We start from the raw sequence: 24,159 nt of genomic DNA on the forward strand, positions 1-24,159 counted from the left end.
GCCTCCATTTAAATCTAACTCTGATAATTCATATGAACTCATTTGCACCCTAAATCTTAGCTAATTCTTAACAGTAGGCATAAATTTTAACCACCCTTATTCCTCGTTTTCTCTGTGCTGTCTGTTGACTAACCCTAATTTCCATTCCTCATCTCTTCTTTCCTAATATTTTAGTGATGGTAACTTTAAAGTGCAATCGAATACTAGAAGATTACACTCACTTCATTTATCTGAACATGAAAATAAGAAACTTGGGTTGGTAATTAAGAGATTGTTATGTTAAAACCTTCAAGTTTGAAAATACTGTTTTTGAAGGAATATGCAAAGAAGGCTATTTTGAATAAGTAACCTGATGAGCATGTGGGATAAACATCCGACTTGTCATTAGACACCGTATGTGTATACCAACGTCCTGCCCCTTTTGTTGATTCACTAATCAAACTATAAACAGTCACTGTAATTTGAATATATTACATGATCATTGCTGTGTGAATCAATAAGTTTAACTTTTGCTAAAATAGATGACTGAATATTCTGATAGACCAAGCGTAATGTAGAATTTGTTTCCTAGCAAATAATGAAAGATCGATGGATGAATGTTGGTCATGAGGAAGAAGAACTAAAACCATATACTGAGCCTGAACCAGATTTCAATGACACAAAGAGAATAGGTGAGTACATAGACATTGCTGAAGTATTGAACGTTGTAAACTACATTTTGGAATCACATAGTTTACCAAATCTTGTTTTAAAGTATGAGTAGGAAGGTGGACATGTGGTCAAGATGCTGCTTGTTTTAATTTTTAATTTTTTTAATTTTTATTTTTTTTTAATTTTTGTGATTGTGTACTCTGGGAGGCATGAGATACAATTTCAAGTACTTCAATGCTTGACATTTACGTGAGAGATTCATGTTAAGTTCTTTGCTCCTAGCTTTGGCCTGGCCCAGCCTTAACTGTTGCAGACATTGGGGAAATAGACCAGCATGCAAGATCCATCTCTCTTTCTGTCACTGTGTCTGTCTCTCTGTCTCCCACCCTCTTTGCTTCTTTCTCCTTTTCTGATAAACAAAATAAACTTCAAATATGTATGGAAAAACTGTTTGAAAAATACCTGCATTATAACCTAATAGACAATGAACATAAACATTTTGTTTACTACTCTGTCCTTATATATACCATGGTCCAAAATGTTGCCAGCATTGTTATTAAAAAGAATATAGGTAAACCTTATTTTTCCTCCATCCCTCATGGAAGAAATGACTGATAAAACTACCATACTGATCACACTGATAAATGTCAATACATGTAGCATTTGTTCTCACCAAACTTGAGAGGCAACGAAGTGAATGAGTTGAACACTTGACTTTCTTTTTTCTACTCTCAGCAAGATGTGGCAGTCTTTTCCTCTCCTGCTGCCACTGCCCAGGGCCAGTCAGCACTCACTTTTCAACTGGCTTTCTCTTGTGTGCTAAAAGCTCTCAGCAATTTACAATGAGTCGTCTGCACTAGACTCCTGTCTGGCTCGAGAGCAGACAGTATGGAAAAGCATTTTAAGGTATCGGGCATCTGATTAGAAGAATGACTTGGGAAATTTGATCCTTCCAAAGAATCAATATGCCGTGGATCAGAGAGTAGAAATTGTTGAGAAAAGAGAGAAACCAGGAGTAACTGAGGATATGTTGACAAAGGGAGGGGGGATTTTGTGTACTGTAGACTGTCTGCATTTGAGAAAGAAAGTCTGCTCAGGAATGAAAAATTGAGTGGACACATAAAATGCTTATAATCCTTCTTGTAGATAATCACTACATTAAAAAAGTCTGTGACAAGTATCAATAGGTTGATATCTAGAAATTTTTATAAATGGCTTTGAACTGTATATTTTTCAGGACTTAGTTTTCATAGCTGAAACTGGCAAACTTGGGCATATTTATTGATTTGCTTACTTTAATAAAATCATTTTTCAGAAACTCCTTTTTTTCTCCCTAGATGTTATGGTCACCATGGGTTTTGCACGAGATGAAATAAATGATGCCTTAATAAATCAGAAATATGATGAAGTTATGGCTACTTATATTCTTTTAGGTAGAAAACCACCTGAAGTAAGTTTTTCTCTTTTCAAGTTAATGTAAATTATTTATTGAAGTAAATGATAGGGATATAATGTTAATAAATATGAAATAATGTAAAGACTGTAACATTGCTACTTCTTACTGAATTTTGACTTTCATTTCTGGTGGATAAGAGAGACTTTATAAAAGGGCAAGTATACACCTTGCTGAGCTCCAAGAGACATGAGAGTGGTGTCCCACAGAATTGTGTAGTGCTTAGCCTGTGCTTTCTGAGTAACCAGAAGTAATATGGTTGTCCTTGTGTGCAGAAAAGACAATGGCTGAACCAATACAAGGAAAGCATTTAAAACAAAATGTGTGTCTTTAAAGGATTTATGTTGACAGGAACCCAGGGAAAGGTTGTTTTGTGGTACTCTGCCCTGTAGAGTGTTAGATGGCTTTACCACATTCAAATGGGAATCCTTGCAACCAGGAGAGGTTTATAACAAGGAGGTAGAGTCTGAAAATAGCTGTACAAATGGTGAACCAAATAAAGTCAACAATCTTGTGGGAAGGTCAACATAAAGAGTTTTGAAAGTCAATAAAAGAGTGCAAAGAATTGATGCTTTGTGGAAATTAGAAGTTAACAATAGAAATTTTATAGGGAGGACTGAAGTTATTTACACTTACATAGTAGCTAAGAATAAAGCATTGTATCCTGCCTGACATTTATTGGACTTAGCTTTGTCCTGGAAACTACTAAGTACTGTGACTAAAAGGAAGGAAAGCCTCTGCTCTCAAGGAACCTCAGTCTGAGGGGAGATAGCAGTCGGCTGTGTGACATGTGCTGTGGTTGGGGGAATGCACTGGGTACTCTGCAAGCTCACTGGAGGTTAGACACCTACCACAGGTACAGCCAGACCCACCCAGGAGGTTGTAAGATGTGTAAATATATGACTTAGGCAATTGCACCACAGTTTCCTTATGTGTAAAATGAGAATGTCTATAGTCCTCACCTCTGAGGTCATTGAGAAAAGTAAATGGATTTATACTTGGGAAGTTCTGACTCGGCTCTGTGTTGACTGTTAGCCATAGAAGTATCTTCGTTAGTGTTTTTAGTGTGTTTGCCCTTAGTTTCATCTATGTATCAATTAGATTTTCCATTGGCATGCTAGCATGTAAAATAAAAGTTTGCTGGCAACAAAGAGGAGTTGATGTCTGAACTTGTAGTTTACATAGATCTAAGTAGATGCAATTTCCTGACAGAATCAGTAAACCAAGTTCTGTTTTATAAATGCAGAGAAAACGAAACAAACAAACAAAATATAATAAAAATATTTATGTTATATGTATATGTGTTTTTCCTTCCATAGTGTATAGATTAAGACATCGGAAGTTTATTGTAGTGATTAAACAAAATAACACTTAAAGAGCTTAAGGTAGTGCTTCATGTATAATAACTATTCAATAATTGGTAACTATTTCTTGACATTTGACTAAACACAAAGTTTGTGTAAAGGATTTCCAGTACTCCTAAAGCACCTCGTATCACCTCTCTGTCACCTCTCTGCTTAGCAACCCAAAGTTCTATATCAAAGCCCGAGTGTTTTATTTTAATTCTTACTGCTCCTTGTCAAGCTCTAAGTTGTGTTGAAAGCTCCGAAGGCTGTACCATTTATAGAGCTATGTTTTTGGTCTTTGTTCTTATAGTTTGAAGGCGGTGAGTCGTTATCCAGTGGGAATTTGTGTCAGAGATCCAGGCCCAGCAGTGACCTAAACAACAGCACTCTTCAGTCCCCCGCTCACCTGAAGGTCCAGCGGAGCATCTCAGCAAACCAGAAGCAGCGCCGTTTTAGTGACCACGGTGGGGGGACAGTCAAATAAGTGAAAAGACAGACTGGGTCACCCAACCTTGTGTGTTTTAAGCGTTACACACTCACATCTGTGTGTGCTTGTGTCATTCAGTTCTCACACCTTTATGTTATTGAATGACACTGCCCTGAGCCTTTTAATCAGTTTCATCTTAGTTCACATCCTAAAACATGCACACATAGCTAATTTTAACATGGAGGTCTTGTTTGTGAGAAGAATATACATGAGTTGACTTTTAGCTAATTTTGCTATTTTTAAAAAATATAGCTGGTCCATCCATTCCTCCTGCTGTGTCCTATACCAAAAGGCCCCAGGCGAACAGCGTGGAAAGTGAACAGAAAGAGGAGTGGGACAAAGATGTGGCTCGTAAACTTGGCAGCACAACCGTGGGATCAAAAAGCGAGATGACCACCAGCCCTCTTGTGGGGCCAGAGCGGAAGAAGTCTTCAACCATTCCAAGTGTGAGTAACTGTAGTGGGATTTCACAATTTGTCACAGTCTTCATGAAAGTTTTATTTTTAAGTTTTTTGAAAGTTTCAAAGTGCTTACAAGTCAAGGCTGTGTGTGTAGTAAGAGAGTCATCCATTTCTCTGTCCCTCTTTTGCTTATTCTTTCTCCTTTGTCCAAAGTTCCCTGGGCTTGGTCTACCTCCCAGCTAAAACCTAACATTACTAGAGGAACTTTTTCAGAGAAGCAGTGCCCACACTACCATTGGTGTGCTCTGCAGGGCATGCCTTTGACCATGGAGCTTCAGTCTCTGTAATGGTCCCCTTTGCTGGTGGGGAAGGATCCGAAACAGGTCAAAAATGGAGGGCAGCCCTCCACAGGCTTCTGGGCACACCTGCCGTCTCTCCTCACTGCTGCAGGATCCTGCTCACGATGATGTTTACTGTAGAGCTGACTCACTCTGCCCCTTTCCCACCTGCTCACAAGAAGGGAGCGAATAAAAACCTGGTGCTCGGGCCCAGCGCAGTAGTATAGTGATTAAAGTCCTCGCCTTGCATGTGCCGGGATCCCATGTGGTCGCCTGCTTCCCATCCAGCTCCCTGCTTGTGGCCTGGGGAGGCAGTCGAGGGCGGCCCAAAGCCTTAGGACCCTGCGCCCAAGTCGGAGACCCAGAGGGGGATCTGGGCTCCTGGCTTCAGATCGGCTCAGCTCTAGCCGTTGCGGTCACTTGGGGAGTGAATCATTGGATGGAGGATCTTCCTCTCTGTCTCTCCTCCTCTCTGTATATCTGCCTTTCCAATAAAAATATAATAATAACTCTTAAAAACCTGGTGCTCTTCTTACATCAGATGAATGCTAGATGCTGCTATAGGAAAGCAAGCTAACACAGTTTTTTACTCCTAAAATATAAGTGTTTGTGTGAGTGAGGATCTTGTTCAAATAATATTCCAATCAAAATTACAAATTTTTTTCAAAATTATTAGCAAATTAAAAGCATTGCTTTGGCTTTCCCCAAATATAGTTGGGATTTAAAAAAATTTTTTTTTCTTTTTGTAGAGCAATGTGTATTCTGGAGGCAGCATGGCCAGAAGGAATACCTATGTCTGTGAAAGGACCACAGATCGATATACAGCATTGCAGAACGGAAAAGACAGCAGGTAAATGTCCACGTGCCCAGTAGTCCTACCTTCACTGCTGGCATCAGGCTGCTTGCTGGAGTGCCTATTGCTGCTGAATCAAAAGAAAAGAAAGTACACAGTAGTTAAAACTGCAGCCAACCATCTAAGACACCTCCCGCTCTCTACCAGGTGGGAAGAATGGGAGCATACTTAGAGGAAATAGAAAGGGAATCCCTTTGCTTGTACATTTCTGAATAGAATCTCATGATGAATATGTATTTCCCTGTACCAAAGTCTTAATCTGATTGTTGTAACTTGAATCTTACCTCTTAGGCAACCTCTTTCTTCCTTTCTTTCCCCCTTTTACCAAATCATCAAAGAATCCAGATAATAGAACCATTCTTTTCTTTTCTCTAAAGAAATATAACCATCTCAGCTGGTCCAGTTCTTAAAGTATTTTAAGAATCTTTTTTTTTTTTTAGTTATTTTTCAAAAAAAAGTAACTTTATATCATGCATTTTAAGTACTACTGGACAAGCTAGTACAAAAAAACATGGCGCTCACTCTTGGAATTTGTAAAGTTAGTTCCAGTCATTTCAGTAGAGTACACAGACCAGCATGTTGCCAGTCAGTCAGTAGCATGAAATGTCAGTGTTCTGGAAGGCATACAATGGTAAGTGTATCTTCCTTGGATGTAACATCCTCTAAGGTTAGAAAGATAGTTAAAAAGTGACTTGTGACTTATTTTCCCTGTATTAAATTCTGATCTGTAACTGTTCACTTACTGCTTCACGATGAGTCAGGTGTTTTGCTGATGTTTCCAGGGATGCTGTTTTTAGTATAATTATGAATTTTTACTATGTGACTAATAGCGAACACAGTGACATATCACACAAATCTTTGATTTTAGGAGGAAGTGAAAAATGTCTTCAGTCTATTTGAAACTCACACATTCACAAAAATAACTTCACATCTTCTGAGAGTCACAAGTGTAGAGCAGATGTGTGAGAGCTTTTCCATGGAAAGATGGTGATAGATTTATACAGTATACCTTTAATAAGAATGTAGTTTCAGGGGCTGGCACTGTGACACAGTACATTAAGCTGCTGCATGCAACACCAGCATCTTTCTGTCAGTACCAGTTCAAACGACAGCTGCTCTGCTTCTGATTCAGCTCCTTGCTGATGCTCCTGGGAAGGCAGCACATGATGACCCAAGAATTTGGGTCCCTGCAATCTAAATGATAAGTCTAAGATGGAATTCCTGGTTGCTTGGTTGGCCTAGCCCAACCCACACTGTTGCAACATTTCAGGAGTGAACCTGCAGATGAGAGCCCACTCTTGTCTTTCCAACTCTCTTTCTGTCTATCCCCTTCTTTCTCTCTCTCTCTGCCTTTCAACTGAACGAGTAAAGCATTTTTAAAAAAAATTGTTTCAATAGACAGTAACAGTACTAGTTCTCCCAAGTATTTCAGTCATGAAAGATGTTAGCTTAAGTCTTTGAAAATTAAATTCTTGAATTTTAGTAAATTGTAATGTTTCTTTTCTACATTTCAATGGTCTGCTCAACTGTCTCACGCCAAAAGCCTCACGGAGATGTCTGCCAGTAGCATATCTTCTGCAGGCTCTACTGTGGCTTCCGCTGTGGCCTCAGCACGACCCCGCCACCAGAAGTCCATGTCCACTTCTGGCCATCCGATTAAAGTCACACTGCCAACAATTAAAGATGGTTCTGAAGCCTACCGGCCTGGGTAACGTACTGGATGCAGTTTATTTGTTAATAGCCTTGAGAAACATAGCAGCAAATGAAAATATGTGGGTCACCATTACAATAAGAGCTTTCTGAAGAGATTCACCGATCAGGACAAAGAAGCTGAGTTGTAGCGCCCTCTTTCTGTGTACTTTGGCCATGTGCACAGTGTTGCCTGTAACTATCATTTTCCAAAGGAGTTTTCTTGAAGAATTTTATCTTAATTTCACCCATATATAAATGAATGTCTAATTTACCTTTTAGGTAAATTGAGTATAGTATGATGTAAACACACAAAATAACACTAGATTAGGAGTTGAGACATCAGAGTAATCATCTTGGCCCCTGCCGGTTGCTTCTTAATAACACTGGACTTTGGCTTTTGTACCAGTGAAGCAAATGAACTCTGCCTGTTGAAGTGAAAAATCACATGACTATTTTTATATTATATGTCTGATTTAGGATTCATCAAAATGAGAACATCAGAATATTTTAACTCCTTATGGGGCAGTGGTGTTTCTTAATCACATTGTCAGCGTATTGTACTATTACTGAGGCCTTAATCAGAAATGAAAAATGACAGCTATTCAGAGTCATTTTGATAAGTAGTTAAAAGACATGTTTCACATTACTGTATGGCTTAGAAGAATAGCAAAAGAATATATTATACAATACCCATCTGGCACTCCTAAAGCTATTTGTCTTTATGTCCATGTTTCAGTGACTTTTTAATGACTCTGTTTTTACGAAAGGCATTTTGTTTCAAGCTGGAATTCTATTCCTCTACTATTACGTGGAAAATACAATCAATGCAACTCTCACCTTTCCAATGTGAACAAATAAGAGAAGCTCAATGAAATAACTATGGCCAGTTTTTTTTTTTTTAAGAGTTTTCAGTCTGAATGAAAGCTTTCCCCATCGTTATCTTGAATAATATATCTTAATTTGTCCCAGCAGTACTACCCAGAGAGTGCCTGCTGCTTCCCCATCTGCTCACAGTATCAGTGCTGCCACCCCAGACAGGACCCGTTTCCCCCGAGGGAGCTCCAGCAGGAGTACTTTCCACGGCGAGCAGCTCCGGGAGCGACGCAGTGCTGCTTACAATGGGCCACCTGCTTCCCCATCCCATGAAACGGGTGCATTTTCACATGCCAGAAGGGGAACATCCACTGGTATAATCAGCAAAATCACGTCCAAATTCGTTCGCAGGTCAGTACCAATGAACTAATGGATATTGTTCCTTCTAAGAAGTCTAAAGACAACTTGACTTTGTGTTCCACAGTTTTTTTGAAATAGTTTTCTGATGTTTCGTTAGAGCTTCCCATTTTATACAAAATCCAGGAAGATATAAAATTCTTTGCTTAAGAGAGAAATTTTTAAAAAAATTAAAAATGAGAATGCTTAATTTTTAAAAACAGAATGGAAGGAACAAAAGCTTGACATCAAAAGCATGTTTTAACAAAATGATTAACTATATGGGTTTAGCATAATTGGAATGCAATTGCAATTGGCATTGGGTTTGATAATTGGAATGCAATCCCGACTCTTAGCTCCTGCTCAGTTCCAGATGCTACAGGAATTTGGGGAGTGAATCAATATATTAAGATGTGCTGGTTTCTCTCTTTCTCTTTCACTCTCAGTTTGCTTCTCAAACAAATACTTGAACAAATTTTTAAGAGAAGAATTCAGGGATCAGAATGTCATATTAAGAAGTGCCTTCAAGATGGTCTGTTGGGAGTTTCGGATAAGGGATTGCCATATAACCATTTAGCAAGTACTAGACGTTTGACCAGTGCTGTTGATTCAGCAGTGTGTGACACAGAATTGCCACCTGCTTTCCTGAAAGCAACTTATCTTGAAATAGTTCACACAGAACACTTTCCTTGCTTGGCTCTGTTTTGTTTGTTTGTTTGTTTTTGTTCTTTTCCTGTGTCGTGAACAATTCCTTCTCAGGCTTCTTTCCTGGGTCTTTGTACATTCCCCACCTTCCCCCAACCTCTGACTATCAGGATGCCCCAGGGCTCCAGTCTTGGACACATTCTCTTCGCTGATCTATCTTACTCTGCTGGTGACCTCATGGAAATTCATGATATTAAATTCTATCTTGCATTCACAACTCCCAATGTGTATCTTAGCCCAGATCTCTCCTCTGAACCACTTCCTACTCAGCCTTTCCACCTTTATGAGTAATAAAGTCAGACAGAGAAAACATTTCCAAAATTCAACTCCAGGTCATCTTCCCAAACCGTTTCCTCCCTCCTTTTTCACCATGTTAGGAACAGACAAGGTGCTCAGACCATGGCCTTGGAGTTATCCTTGCTGCCTCTTCTCCTTATACCACACATCAAATCTATTAGTAAGTTGTATTGGCTCCAGTTTCACAAAATATCTAGAAGATAACTGCTTCTGGCATTCCTACCATTGCCTCCATAATGTAAACTGCTGTTAGTCTGACCTCTTAATATATGGCCTAATGTCCGCCCTTGTTCTATGATTCTATTTTGAAGAATGTGATTCTGATCGTGGCATTCCTTTACCTCTTCCTTTCATATTGCTCAAACCCCAACCCAAAGTGCTCCCAGTGGCCTGTCCAGGCCCCGTGTAGTCTGACTGCCAGTTCTCCCACTCAACTGCCAGACATGCACCTGGTTGTCCTTGAGTGTACCAAGCACACCAGACATGGGAGATGTACTGCTCCTCTTCTGCCTAGAATCCTCTGCCCCAGGACATCTGTGGCTCATGTCGTCTGTACATCCCTTCTCAGGGAATGACCTGTATCTAGGCCCTGTGTAGACATGACCATATGTAACGTATGTTTTAACCTTTGGAGAACCAGGTTATGCTGAAATATGCTGCAAAAGACTCACCTGTTCCTTCCATGTCCCATCTGCCTCCCACCATAGCTTCTTGAATGCACGTCATGGGCTAGACAAATTGCCAAAAAACAGAAATTCTGCCTGTCAGTGTTCCCACTGGCATCCAGGTAGATGGGACTGGGGTATGGTTACTGTTTGAACTCTTTATAGCAGTAGATCTAAGGGATGTTGCACACCCAACACTTAAGATTTCTCAGTAATGGAATAGGTATGTGCTTACAGCGAGTGATAAGGCAAAATAGAAACGGGCAGAAAAGTCTAGTGAGCCATCTCTTCCTGTCAAAGGAATTCTATCTAAGCTCCAGGAGCAAGGGCGTTACTAGTTTCCTTGCCAGGTTTGGTGGACGTCCCTCTCTGTCAGTGTGTCCACATGGAACTAAAATTGGACCTGCTCAGAAATGTTTTATTTCAGTGTAGTATAATAAACATATGTTTGTATTGGTAACTTGCATTTTTATTTTATTGCTCAATGAAAATGACAGTTATTAAATTTAAGAAACCCCATTGGATATTAGAATATGTTTGATGCTCTTTTATAATCCAGATAGGAAAAGTGTTTTTCTACCAAATATGTTTTTGTGTAGCAGTGAGTGTTTAGTTTAGGTGTTATAATGCTTCTTGGAAGGTCTTCATCCAGTGTCAGAGTGCCTGGGTTTCAGTTCTGGTTCCACTTCTGTTTCCAGCTTCCTGCTAATGTACACCCTACAAGGCAGCAATGACTCAAAAGCTTGGTTCTCTGCCACTATATGGGAGAACCAGATTGTTCTTGGCTCCTGACCCAGCCTTACCCAGCTCCATCTGTTGTAGGCATTTCAGCAATAAACTAGCATATGGAAGGTTACGTGCTTTCTCCCTGTCTCTCTCTTCCTCTGCCTTTCAAATAAATAAAAGTGAAATAAAGTAGACTTTTAAAAATATACGTTTCTTTATTAAAACCCTTTAGTTGAATATCCTGACAGGGATGAACCACTCATATTTTTAATAAACATTTAATGTTTTAGTACTTGGGGTGTGGATGTGTTTTATTAATTTGGAGTATAGGTAAATGGATTCAGTTTTTCTTTAGTTGCATTCCTTTTATATAAAAATAAAATAAATGCTCCCAGAATACTTAAGACGGCACTAACTTAAGGTTCAAATTGGTGATTCTCTCTAGTATTTCACTCTCTCAAAACTTTAAAGTGATGGTAGACTTCAAATGTGATGACATTAAACACAGTTGCAATTAGTGGTGTTTTCCTGATTTTATTTCACAGGTGGATGCCCAGGTAAGATCTTTATATAAGACTGATTCTGTGTTTTTAGACTCACCAAATTCGATAGGCTGTTGATTTGCTCTGATATCATTGCATGATAACTTCTGAAATGTATTAGTTGCTTCTTTAAAAATTGGTACTTAATTTTGAAAAACAGTTGTGTTGAGCTTTTAGTTTAAACTACAAGATTCATTTATATGTTTTCTAAATTGAGCGACTACTAGAATTACATGTAATAAATATGAAGTTGAATCTTGCTGCTGATCATTATTGAATATTTTAACTAATATTGAACTAAACCAAAAGTTAAATTACAGCTTTAATGTCATGACTGGGGATTGGAAGATCGTGTTAAAAAAATTTAACTTTTCACCTGGTATGTTTTCATACCCAGTAGACGCTCAATAAATGATGGCTCCATGTGCTGCTGATGAAATGAAAAACAGCATTAGGCCGCCTCATAGTAGAAAACTGTCATGGTGCAAGTGTGCTCAACAGCTAATTTTAAAATTTTAGACATAGGTTTTCTTGATATATTTTCATCTTTATCATTAAATCTCAACCTTCACTTTGTTTTGAGGGATCCAAGTGAAGGCGAAGCCAGTGGCAGAACCGACACCTCAAGGTGAGGAGCCACTAGTGAAACTTCGCTGCTAGGCCCCTGTGTATGGAAACATGCTTTCGAAATACTTGTAGCACTCAATCATGAATAGAACTAATAAATAGATAGTGTGTATATTTTAAAATTTTTTGTTGGGGTGGGTTTTTCTAATGATAGTTAATCAACTTGGAGTTTTAATGTTTTCCAGACATTATTTTGATATATATATATATATATGTGGTAAAGACAAGCTGTTCTGTTTCATTAAAATGGCATAGCAGAGTGACTAATAGATTGAAGTTTGCTGATCTTTCTCTCACTAAGGTGATATAATTGAAATTAGTCTGTGTCACACAGCACAAATATCACAGGGCTAGAGATCTGATGTTAGTAATGTATTTTAGGTGAGTATTCAGTGTTAGAACACATTTAAAAACTTTCCTACCACACTTCACATGTGTATGAGTGCATTTTAGATTCAGTAGTAGTTGAGTATTCATTCATCAGTGGATCTCAAACTGGAGCTGAAACAGAATGACAGAGGAACTGATGAGAACATTCTAGCTCTCACACCCGGGTTTCTGATTCAACGCAGCTAAAGGGGTGGGGCTGCAGGTGCTACTCCGGCTGGTCCATATTACAAGGCTGGTAGCTCTTTAATGGGAAATGTAAAAAACAAAGGTATTCAATTATTTTGAGTGTTTGCAAACCCTGGGGGATACAATCTGAATCTCAGGACTATCAAGCTGTTCCACATTAAGACAAGCACCTGGTTTCATTCAGGAACTGTATCTGACTTGCTCAACACAGACTCTAATTTGCACTTCTTAAAATTATTGAAACTATGAAATAAGATGAACTTTGGAAAAACTATGATACATCTGTGATTATTTTTAGAAATTGCAACTATGTGCTTTTCCAAACTGTTTGCTTACAAACTATAATTTTTTACAAGCTACATGTTATTTATAAGTAGTTACAAATTATACTCTGTTTAATCACAGTAGTTGGAATGTGTCTTTGTAGAGTTAGGTACTTAGGTCACTATGGTAGTGACCCATAGGGAGGTCAGACAAATGTTTTGCACTTTCTTTTTCATCTTATATGAACATGGAGGACTTTTGCTTTTGGCCCTTAGCCCTTTCCTTATTTACTCTCTGCATTCAAGCCTCCTCCTTGCTTGTCACCCTATGTTTCCACTGAAATTTCCCTTAAATGACACAAGTGGCCACCAATATTGCAGTTATTCTGCACACATCTTTATCCTTTTTATGACTGCATACCTTTATTAACATTGTAAGACTAAATTTAATAATTGATCTTTTATAGATGTTGACAAAGCACTTTGCACATTCCCTTTTGTTTGTTTGTGGTTGCGTTTGGTTTCCTTTTGTGCGTTGGAACAAAGGCTTATTGAATACCTGCTGTCTGCAAGGTATTTGCTGTTCCTAACAATCGTGTGGAAAATAACTGTTTTACAAGTGAAGCAGAAGCAAAGAATGTTGCTGGGTCCAAATCAGTTCTAATGTAATTCTGCCCCTTCAGAGAGACAGTGTGCTGCAGTGGTTAGGAGCAAAGCACGAGCCCGTGAGCCAGAGTGTGGGTGTTGGAGCTGTGTTCCCGCTCCTTCCTCCCCATGGGACCCTAAGAAAGCTACTTCAGTTCCTTGTGCCTGTGGTCCTCTTCCTGACCACTTTGTAGGTAGGATTCCTGTGAGGGACAAGTAAGTCAGTAATACGTGTTAGGTCCTCCAGATGGTTCCTATACTTAGTAAAGTTTGCTCAGTAAATGTATGAACTATTGTTCTGTTAGTGTCAGTGTTAACTTTATCCTTAGTTATGTATGTAAGAGACTTATAGACAAACAAACCTGTCTCCTATCTTAAGGTGAAATAGAAGGGAAACTATAGAGTTTGGAATAAAACCTTTGATTTCTAGTCTTCACTTTTTCAACTCATTATCTCTGTGACTTTTTAAAACTAAACTTCCAGGCATCTGCTCTGTTCTTAAAATGGATGCTTCATCAGGTGATCTCTCAGGTCCCTTCTAGCCCCAGCATGCTGATCCCATTCTCAGGAGTGTGTGTGTGACCCTGATAAGTGACCCAAAGAGACCTGGGATGCAGTGATATACATAAACAGAGCAAAAAGAGGAAGCAGTGAAATAAATTCTTTTCATTTCTGTTTAATCATTTTTGAAAATTTCTTTTGTCTACCAATTTGTTTTATTATTTTTGCTAGCATGCATGGTTTGCAAAGCTCTGTAGGCTCAGATACCTAGGAATAAGGGGACAACTTATATAAAATTGTACATTTATAAGTACATACAGGAACATACATAATAGTATATTAATAGAAAATGCATATTTTGATATAAAATGTTTATGTAGATTTTCAGTTATGTGAGAGAACTATGAAATTTTTGTAGTAAATGGAATTAAAAAGTACGTTTATTTTGATTCAGAACATTTCAAAACCCATGTATATGAAGAGTCTTCAGGAAATGCAAGGAAAATATGGATTATGGGAAATCCATACACAGACTTCAGCTTTTTGCACCAAAATAAACTTACTTTTAATTCCATTTTCTGTGAGCTTTCTGAAGTACCTTCATATGCTTTTTTCTTTAAGCCCAGATATATAAGTTGCTAATTTAAAACTATAATATTTAACTATTTGAACAATTGCTTAATAAATTTAATTGCAGGGTACTCTGTGTCATGAGTAATCTATTAATTTTACTTTCCTGTGATCACTTGATACAGGTTTTCTGGGTATGTATTATTTGTGGGTGAGCTACCTACATAAGCAAAGTTTAATGAGCAGATTTCTTTAACTAATATATGTTAATCATCTGCTTACAATGTGTCAGTAAATAAAATAGATTCCTTGCCTTCCTGGAGCTTACAATCTAGCAGTAGATTCAGGCAATGGATAATAGGCCTGATAAATGTGCTGACAAATCTGTTAGAATATAATAAGTACCATAGATAAAACTTACAGCAAGGTGAGAAGGACTGACCATGCTAGCATTGGACATTGGAGTCAATGTACAGCAGAGAGGGTGGGGAGCTCATGCAGAAAAAACAGCAATGTGAAGTGTGAGAGGGCTAGCAGTGCAGCCATCTGAGGGGAAGGTGTTCTTAGCAGAGGGAACCGCCTGTGTAAAAGCCTGGAGCAAGACTGCCCCCAGTGTGTCCAAGGAAGAGTGTGTACACCACCATGGCCCTTTAACTGTGAGCAGGCAAGGAAGTGATTGGTAATGAGGAGGTGGAAGTAGGAGTTGGAATGTAGGTCATGTGGGGCCTTCTACACTGTTTAGAGATGTCTTTAGTAACCTGGATGATACGGAACAGTCTTGTATGATTGGAAGTCTCTGTATGTTTGCAGTACAACATCCATTCTCAACATTAGCAGATAAAACTCATTGTTGTGACCTTTGCAGTCATTGCTCCTACCAAAAAGGGGTAGAGAAAAGAATGTTTTCCTTGTGTTTCAAACATATGTATTTACAAGCAGAATATTAGAATATTAGTGATATTACTTGTATGTATGTATATATACATATATATGCAGAAAACGGAGAATCTTTTTGTAAACTTGAACAGAAAAAAAATGTGAAAGGAAGTGAAAAAAGCATTCAATTCTTCACTTTGAACTACAGATTTAAGAAAGTAGACTTTCAGATTGCAGACTGTACTAGGCAAAAAAAGATGCCATCTTGGGATCTGTTTTTAATAACAGCAAGACAAACAAGTCTGTGGCTCTAAAGGTAGTTTGCGAATTGGGTAGTTTTAGTAGGCAGGTAGTTGTGACCACTTAGATATTCTATGTTCTGGTTTCTTCGCTAATGCAATTTTCGTTTTCGTTCTTTTCCTTTACCCTCTTCTTCCAGAAGTACATCAGGGGAACCAAAAGAAAGAGACAAGGAAGAGGGCAGAGATTCCAAGCCGCGTTCTTTGCGGTTCACATGGAGTATGAAGACCACTAGTTCTATGGACCCTAATGACATGATGAGAGAAATCCGAAAAGTGTTAGATGCAAATAACTGTGATTATGAACAGAAAGAGAGGTTTTTGCTTTTCTGTGTCCATGGAGATGCTAGACAGGACAGCCTTGTGCAGTGGGAGATGGAAGTCTGCAAGCTGCCGCGGCTGTCACTTAACGGGGTCCGCTTCAAGCGAATATCTGGGACATCTATTGCCTTTAAGAACATTGCATCCAAAATAGCAAATGAGCTTAAGCTGTAAAGAAATCCCCATTTACAGGATCAGGGAAGACACGTCCAGATAGGAGGTACAGTCTTTTGAATATACTGGTTAATGCCTCATGTGGTCCACCTGTGAATCACCCCATGTAGAATCTACCCGTAATGCAATAAGGTTATATATAGTTACAAACTGCAAAATTAAAAGCGCGTATGAACTATAATGAATATCTGTAGCGTACAAAGTCGGTTCACATGTACAGGTAAGTATACTGTGTCTTTCTGTTCATTTTCTGTTCATAGAGTTGTATAATAAAACACGATTGCTTAAAAACTTGTATAGTTGTCTAGATTTCTGCACATACATGTACCTTTGATGCTTTAAGTTGAAATGTTATTCCCTGTTATTGACATGATAGTGGGTTTTTTACATTCTTACCTCCATCATGCAATGTTGAAAATTGTATCCAAAATTTAAAGTGCACAAAAATTGTCTTTCCAATTAAAGCATGAACTTTTAAAAATTATTTTTAAATCATATTTAATTTTAAACCGGAAGCTGGTAACTAGATCAGCTTTATTATATTCCTGCTTATCTTTGCGCTTATCCTTGTTGTCCAACAAGGTTTAGTTGAGAAGATACAAAATGTTTACAGTGTTGGCACTTAGAGTTTTTAAAATAAAGTCCATGAGGATCAATACTAGCTTGCCTCGAGCTAACTAAGAAGTACTAGGCGAAAGGTTAAATCTGACTCAGTTTCCTTTGAACTTTGAAGTGTTTCCTGACCCACTGCTCATTGTAGCAACAGAATGAAAAAGAATCCATACCCCATCTGGCTATTAACACCGGCAACTGTCACTTAGATCTGCTGCCTCTAGAAGACTACAGATTAACTACAGGAATATTCTACCATTGGAACCGTTCCATAGCACAAGCTCATCATCCTGTTTTAGTGTTGGTCAGTTAGAAATAATGCCACCTCAGGAATTAACTGGCATCGGGATCACTTGCCTCGCTCTCCACCCACGCTCTGCATCCACTCCCACCGCTATAATATCTGTAAGTACTCAAGAGACTTGTGGGCAAAACACACTATTTGTAACTGTATATTACTGGTTTATGCTTACAGGGTTGTTCAGTTTTGTTCCCATGTAACAAAATTTGTTTTAAATATGTTGCCCAGTCTCCTATATTTATTCTTCATCGTTATGCCTATAATGTGCAGCTTTGTAATTGGGCATTTGCCTACTCTTCTTTCATAATTAGTGATATATATATATGATGTAAAACCACTAGTAATGGTACATTTTAATACTTGTTATTTTATAATGAATTAGCCTTGGAGGTTGACTGTGCAATGTTATTTAAATGTTATAATTACTGTAATGCCAACATACGGGGTCCCATCTGCACACTCCTGACAAATAGAAAGTGTGTTCCAAATTCTGTCAGTTGAAAGAGAAGTAAAGCTGTGATAAGCCTGTGACTAACCTGTGTTAGACAGTGCTGCTGTAGGAGATGTGCCACTCCAGGGTGGCGTCCACTCCAGGGTGGTGTCCACACCAGGATGGCCTGCGCATTGTGTACCGTACTGTGACATAGCTTTCTTCTGTAACAGTTCTGTTCTAAAATGAAATGTATTTTTGCCTTAGCAAAGGGTGGTGTTTGGAAAAAAGAAAAAAAAAAAGCTGTGTAGTCCCTTTTTAAGTGAGTGTTCATTCAAAAACAAATTGATGCAAATCTTTCTTCACTTTCACTGGTGCACACTGAAATTTTACTTGAACAGTTCTCATAATAAAGCACTTATCTTTGCTCTTTATCAGAATGTGAATTAACTGTTTTCAAGTACAGAAGGGTTCTGTATGGGGAGTATATCTTATGTGTTCCAAATTTAGCTAGCAAGGAGGGGAAGCTGTGTAGGTTTTCAGGATGTCATTATGCCAAGAAATTTTCATCTTTTTTATAGGAATTCCTGTCACTGAAGTACTTTTCTAAAAAAAAATAAACTTCACGCTTCTTCCAAGATGGAAATTGATGATTTTTTTGTTCATGTTTTGCTCACTCTAGCCAACTCTTCTGTGCTTGTGGATGGAATCTTCCTTTAGTATTTTTTTATGAACTAAAGGGGAAATCTAGATAATCGTGCTAGGTTTTATGTATTCATGACATCATAAATTTTTTGAAGTTTTAGAGGAATTTTACAAAATGTTTGCATAAATGTCAGTTTATGTTCACTGCCTGTGTGATAGAAGGATTTCCTTGACTTCTGTTGAATTATCTGATATGAAATTCCTTATATTAAATTCATTGTTTTGTAGAAACAGAGGCATAGTTTTTATTTGCTGACTATTCAAATGAAATGTGAATAAACTAGAACTTTCCCGTAATACTCTGTAACAGAATCTGGTTTAGAGCCCAAAAAGCTTTCTTACAAGGCCATGTCAGCAGTACAGTTTAATATAGGAATATACGTAATAGGAAGCAAAGTGCTCCAACAAAAAATTAGTAGTTGATGTACAAATTCATAGTAGAGTGGCTTCCATGTGAACACAAGAAAAAGGAAGACATTCTAAAGATGGATAAAACTTAAGAGCAAGAATAGAAAAGACTTTCCAGATGGAAGGAACATATGAGGAAAGTCTGCAGGTTGAAAGAGCTGTGAAACCTTTGTTAGAAATAAACCAAAACTTCAAGGGAGTGGCTCGGTTCACGAAGTTTGATGAATAGATTATTACAGAAAGCACCAATTAACAGCCTCAACTTGAATTTGCTCTATGACTAGAGAACAATGAGGAGGATTTTTCTTTTTAAGCTAGGTAAATAGTAAGTTGATTGTTAGAGAAGAGCAGTTTATTAATTGAGCACGTTTATTGAGTACAAATGCATATTGGATTCTACGTCCTGGGGAGACCACAGCAGCAACAAAAGCAATAGTAATCTGATAGAAATTTTGTGGTCTGGCTTAAGGAATGGAGCCAGGAAGATCTTTTCAGGGTGTCTTGGTATTAAAACATATATGGATAGGAGTGATGAATAAAGGGCAAAGAAAACTAAAAAGATGCTTGAAACATTTCAAAATATGGATCAATGAAATATCAGTAGGATTTGCTAACTATAAAAAGTGTAAGTGGGTGACAGGGAGCTTCCTGGAATGACTCACATTGTCAGCTTTCATATGAACGCTTCCACTTTTAACTATCTTTTAACCATCATGGAGTAGCAGCACCAGATCTACCCTCCCACATGTAACGATGGAGCGGGTGGAGGGTTAGCAAACAAAATGTAGGAAATAACAGTTTTCTATACTGTCTCCATCAAAATAAAAAAACGTTTGCAAGACATTGGACATTAGTCCATGAAAGACAGCAAGCCATGGGAGAAAACAAATGAAATGAATTAGCTGTCTGCCTTGAGATAATTCCCAGTCTTCTGTGGCAAAGAGAAAGGGAAGCCAAGTGAGATCTGACTTTCTCCATTTTGAAGAAGTAAGTCAGAACTAAGACGTGGGAGGCTGAGGCAGCCAGGGCCTGCGGGGCAGAGAGCTGCAAATATCAGCACACGTGTGGGAGAAAACAAGTCCAGAGACCAAAGTACCTGAAAGTATTGGATATTCATCAGAACTGGTGCAAGATCCATGCCTGCTCCAGCCAGCCTAGCAAGAAGCCACCATTCACAGGGCTGGGCATACAGTACTCTGAAGAATACTAATAGTAAAACAGAACTCTAGAGTAAATGCCGTTTTGGTCCTGCTTAACACCGCAATGTTCAGAAGGTTAAATGCTTCTAAGTGACTTACCTGTGTCCCAGAAGGAAGCTCAAAGAGATTATTGATAGGATTACAAAATGTGCATCAACTAACAAACTGAAGATACCCTATCTAGCACCCACTCAAGATTGTCCTGCATGAGTAACGCAGGAAAATACAAGCCATTATAGTGAGGGAAAAGCAAGTCAATTAACTCTGACCCAGATTTGGCCAAGGAACTAGAATTGCTAGGCAAAGACATAAAAACAATCATTGTAACTACATGTATTTACAAAGATTGAGAAAATACTAAGTATGCTGTGTAAAGCCCTGAATATTTTAAAAACAACCCAGATACTAGGAATGAAAATTTAGAATTTCAGATAGCTTGAAAACAGCAATGAAAACTATCCCAAAGGACAAACACAAGGAAAAAAAACAGCTTGAAGAAGCGTGTGCAGTTTGTCAGTGAGAGGTAGGACAACTGTAAACAATACAATGTATGTACGTGTAGAGACGCTGCAGAAGAGTAGAAGGGGAAGTGAGAAAAATATGTAGCGGTCAGAATTTATTGAAAACCATAAACCCACGAAGCAAATGCTTATTAAAACCAAGTGAAAACCATACAAATTTATGTTGGAAATTACTCTGGGACTAGTGATTTTAAAAAGAAGAGAAAACGAAGAATGGGGGCAGACTTCTTGCCAGACATTATGCAAACCAAAAAAGTTTTAAAAATAAAATTATCAAGGTAGGATCCTTTATCCAGGTAAATTTTTTCTTTCATAAACAGTGGTGCAAACATACAAAAGGTGGAAGAATCTGTCACCACAGCAAGTGTTAAGAGGGCCTGGAATTGTGGGGCAGTGGATTGAGATGCAGCCTGGGACACCAGGAACTCACATGAGTACTAGCTATTCCTGGGAAAGCTGCAGGAGCTTGACCAAGTACTTGAACCCCTGAGCCTACGTGGGAGTTCCAGACTCCTGGCTTGATCCAACCCTGGCTGTTGCAGCTGTCTGAGAAGTGAAACCATTGGATGGGAGATTTCTTATCTGCCCCCTTTTCTGTAACATTGCCTTTTAAATAAATGAAGAAAGCTTTAAAAATGTTAGAGAAAATTCTCTAAGCAGAGGGAAAAGTATACCAGATGGGAACTTGCATCTACATACAAGAATAAGTGACACTGAAAATAACAACTGTGTTTAGAGCAAAAATAATCTATGGTAAGATTTATAATACAGGAAAGTAAAACTTTGGGCAACATGCCACAAAACCCTGCAAGTTTTACCATATGGTTTAATATCACTTGAAGATATTATGCGAAAGATGTATACTATAGACCTTAAAGCAATCACACTACAGAGTTAATAGCTAATGAGCCAAAAAAGGAGATGAAATGAAAATTTTAAAAATATGCTTGGAATCATGTTAAACTAAAAAGCTGCTGCAAGCAAACAACAGAGTGACAGGACAGCCTGCAGGGTGGAAGCATTCTTCCATCTGGGACTAATACTGAACTGTTAGAAAAAGACAAATAGCAAACTAATATTTGAGGAGTAGGTGGACTTGTCAGAATCATTGCTCACTCAGCAAATTCAAACTGAAGCCATAATTTCGGAAAGGAGATTAATACAGTGTCTTTGGACATCCATATCAGTATGTCCCTGGGCTCCGGCTCCACTCGTGATTCCAGCTTCCCGTTAACAATGTGCTCCCTAGGAGGCAGCAGGGATAGGCTCAGGTAGCTGAGTCCTTGCCACCCACGTGGGACTATGAACTGAGTTCCTGGCTCCTGCCTTTCTCCCCCTCTTTCTCTATTCCCCTTCCTCTCTCTACCCCCTGTCAAATTAAATAATTTTAATTTTTAAAATTACAATGAAATAACATACCATGCTTCTTACAATGGCTGTTATCAAACTGATGAAAGATAACGTGTTGACAAGGGTGTGAAAAGTCATCCCTTAACCACTGTTGGTTAGAATATTAATTAGTACAATCATTATTGACAACAGCGTGGAAGTTCCTCAAAAAGTTAAAAATAGAGCTACTATCTGATCCAACAGTCCTACTACTGTGTGTGTGTGTGTATATATATATATATATATATATATATATATATATATCCAAAGACTATTAATATAGCAAAGGGATTGCTGCACTCAGATTCATTGTAGAATTATTTCCAATATTCAGGAAGTGAAATCAACCTAAATACCCATCAACACATGAGTGTGAAACAAAATGGTGTGTTAGAGCGTAGGGCATCTAACCTAGCAGTTAAGACACAGGTTAAGTAAGATACATCCCACCAAAGTGTTTGGCTTAATTACTGACTGTCTCCTAATGTCATCTTGCTGCTAATGCAGACACTGGGAAGCAGCGGTGATGGCTTACATGATTGGGCACCAGCCCAGCTCTGGTTGTTGGGGGCATTTGGTGAGTAAGTCAGTGAATCAGTGAATGAGAAGGTGTATTCAATTTTCTGGTACTTTCCCAGATACAGTACCAGGGAGCTGGATCAGAAGCGTAACAAGCAGCCTCCCAACTTGCTCTGCCACAGCATCCCCACCCCCACTGTCTGCCACTGCTTCTCAAACAGGAAAGAATTATTGATGAGATACATATATAGTCACAATGGAATATTATTCAGCTTTTAAGAGAAGGAAATCCGGTCATGTATGATGACATGGAAGAGCCTGCAGGATGTTAAGTGAAGTAAGACAGGCTCTCACGTACACCTACGTGGGATACACAAAGACTCCTACAAACAGATCATAAAAGAATCATTTCCAGAGACTAGAGTGGGCTGGGTGGGATTGGAGAGATGATAGTCAAAGGGCAAAAACTTAGAGTAAGTTCAAGAGGTCTGTTCTGTTGTACGTTGTGGTTGTCATGATGATTGTAATCAACAACATATTGTATATTCTGCCAAGAGTAGATTTTGAGCATCCTTACCACGAAGTATAGTATTGAGATAATGTATCTGTCAAATGCCTTGAGTCAGCCATTCCACAATGTACACTATCAAAATAACATTCTGTGCACTATAAATATATGAAATTTTTGCCAATTAAATTGTATAGGAAAACGCAATAAAAAATCCTGGAAGGATAGGATAAAGATCATCAACATTAACTCCTTTGTTTGATATATAGACTGCAGCAGGTGGTTGCCTGGAACTGAAGGCAGTTTAGGATGGTGCCATCGAAAATGTGGCTGTAGATCAAGAACATGATCATATAACTGACAAAAAAAATGCACAGTTATAGTGCAAAACTTGGAGAAGCATATACCAGTAACAGGAAAACAATAAATTTATAAGTCTTTTCAAATATGAACATCTTATGCTGTGTCTTCAGGTTTGGAAATATGAAATGCTAACTTTTTAAGGGTACAGAACTATTTCTTCTCTAAAGTAGTATGATGTATTGCCATCAGGCCATCCATTTATATAAAAATCCTCTGCATTGTATTAAAAGTTACATTAAAAACCAGAATGGCTTGAAGTTGGATTTTTTTAAAATCATCTCTTTTGTCTGTAATATCAGATTTTTCCGTGCATGTAACAGAACACTATATATTTTCGTGAGTATAAAGTAAGAGATATGTGAATGAGGGAAGTATATGAAGAAGGTAGATTATCTACAAAAAAGAGATATCTACCAAAGGTTAAGGCTAGTATTTTTAAGGCTTCTATGAGATATTCTGTTATACATTAATAATAAGCCCAGTAAGCTTTCTATGTATGGAATGTTGTGTCTACACTTTTTTTCTACCTGAATAAAAAAAAAGTTATAATGTCTAATCATTGCAAGCAGACATGCTCTATAAAATTTTCTACTACTGCACATTCAGATTGCATGTTAATGCATTTGAAATACAGACAAGGTTTGAGCTTGATTTCAAGCTTGATCTTTATTCTAAGAAAAAAAAATTAATTTCCGAAAGTTTAGTGATAGGGCTGTGAAAATAAAAGAAGAGTTGGGAAACCCTGACTTTTGAATAACATGAGACCTAACTTATTTTTAAGGAAAAATCTTACTTTAACTTAGATGGTGACACATTCATGGTGAAGCAAGTACCACAATAGGAAACTCCTGCTCCTTAACATTTGTGAGATATCAGATTTTCTTAAATAGAGTAATCCTATCTAACTCATACTTTTGTGCATATCAAAACAGCTGCTAACAAAACATAGTCTCGGGCCCGGTGTGATAGTGTAGTGGTAAAAGTCCT

At 38.2% G+C, this 24,159-nt stretch overlaps 1 protein-coding gene across 4 annotated transcripts in view; it reads left to right on the plus strand.

The window, feature by feature from the left end:
• MARK1 (microtubule affinity regulating kinase 1) overlaps positions 1-16,512 on the plus strand; it is a 118,822-nt gene extending 102,310 nt beyond the window's left edge. Inside the window, exons 10-18 of one of the 4 annotated variants that reach the window (XM_004578625.3) lie at positions 572-671; positions 1,989-2,101; positions 3,761-3,914; positions 4,190-4,383; positions 5,426-5,526; positions 7,073-7,237; positions 8,191-8,445; positions 11,949-11,993; positions 15,863-16,512. In XM_004578625.3, the coding sequence (XP_004578682.2) occupies positions 572-671; positions 1,989-2,101; positions 3,761-3,914; positions 4,190-4,383; positions 5,426-5,526; positions 7,073-7,237; positions 8,191-8,445; positions 11,949-11,993; positions 15,863-16,217 (1,482 nt within the window). In that variant the 3' untranslated portion in view covers positions 16,218-16,512. The remainder of the gene's footprint in view (positions 1-571; positions 672-1,988; positions 2,102-3,760; positions 3,915-4,189; positions 4,384-5,425; positions 5,527-7,072; positions 7,238-8,190; positions 8,446-11,948; positions 11,994-15,862) is intronic. The other 3 variants (XM_004578626.3, XM_058669195.1, XM_004578627.3) reach the window with 3 other exon arrangements.
• The last annotated feature ends 7,647 nt before the right edge of the window (positions 16,513-24,159 follow it).

This window comes from Ochotona princeps, chromosome 10, assembly GCF_030435755.1.
Source record: "Ochotona princeps isolate mOchPri1 chromosome 10, mOchPri1.hap1, whole genome shotgun sequence".
NCBI lineage: Eukaryota > Metazoa > Chordata > Mammalia > Lagomorpha > Ochotonidae > Ochotona > Ochotona princeps.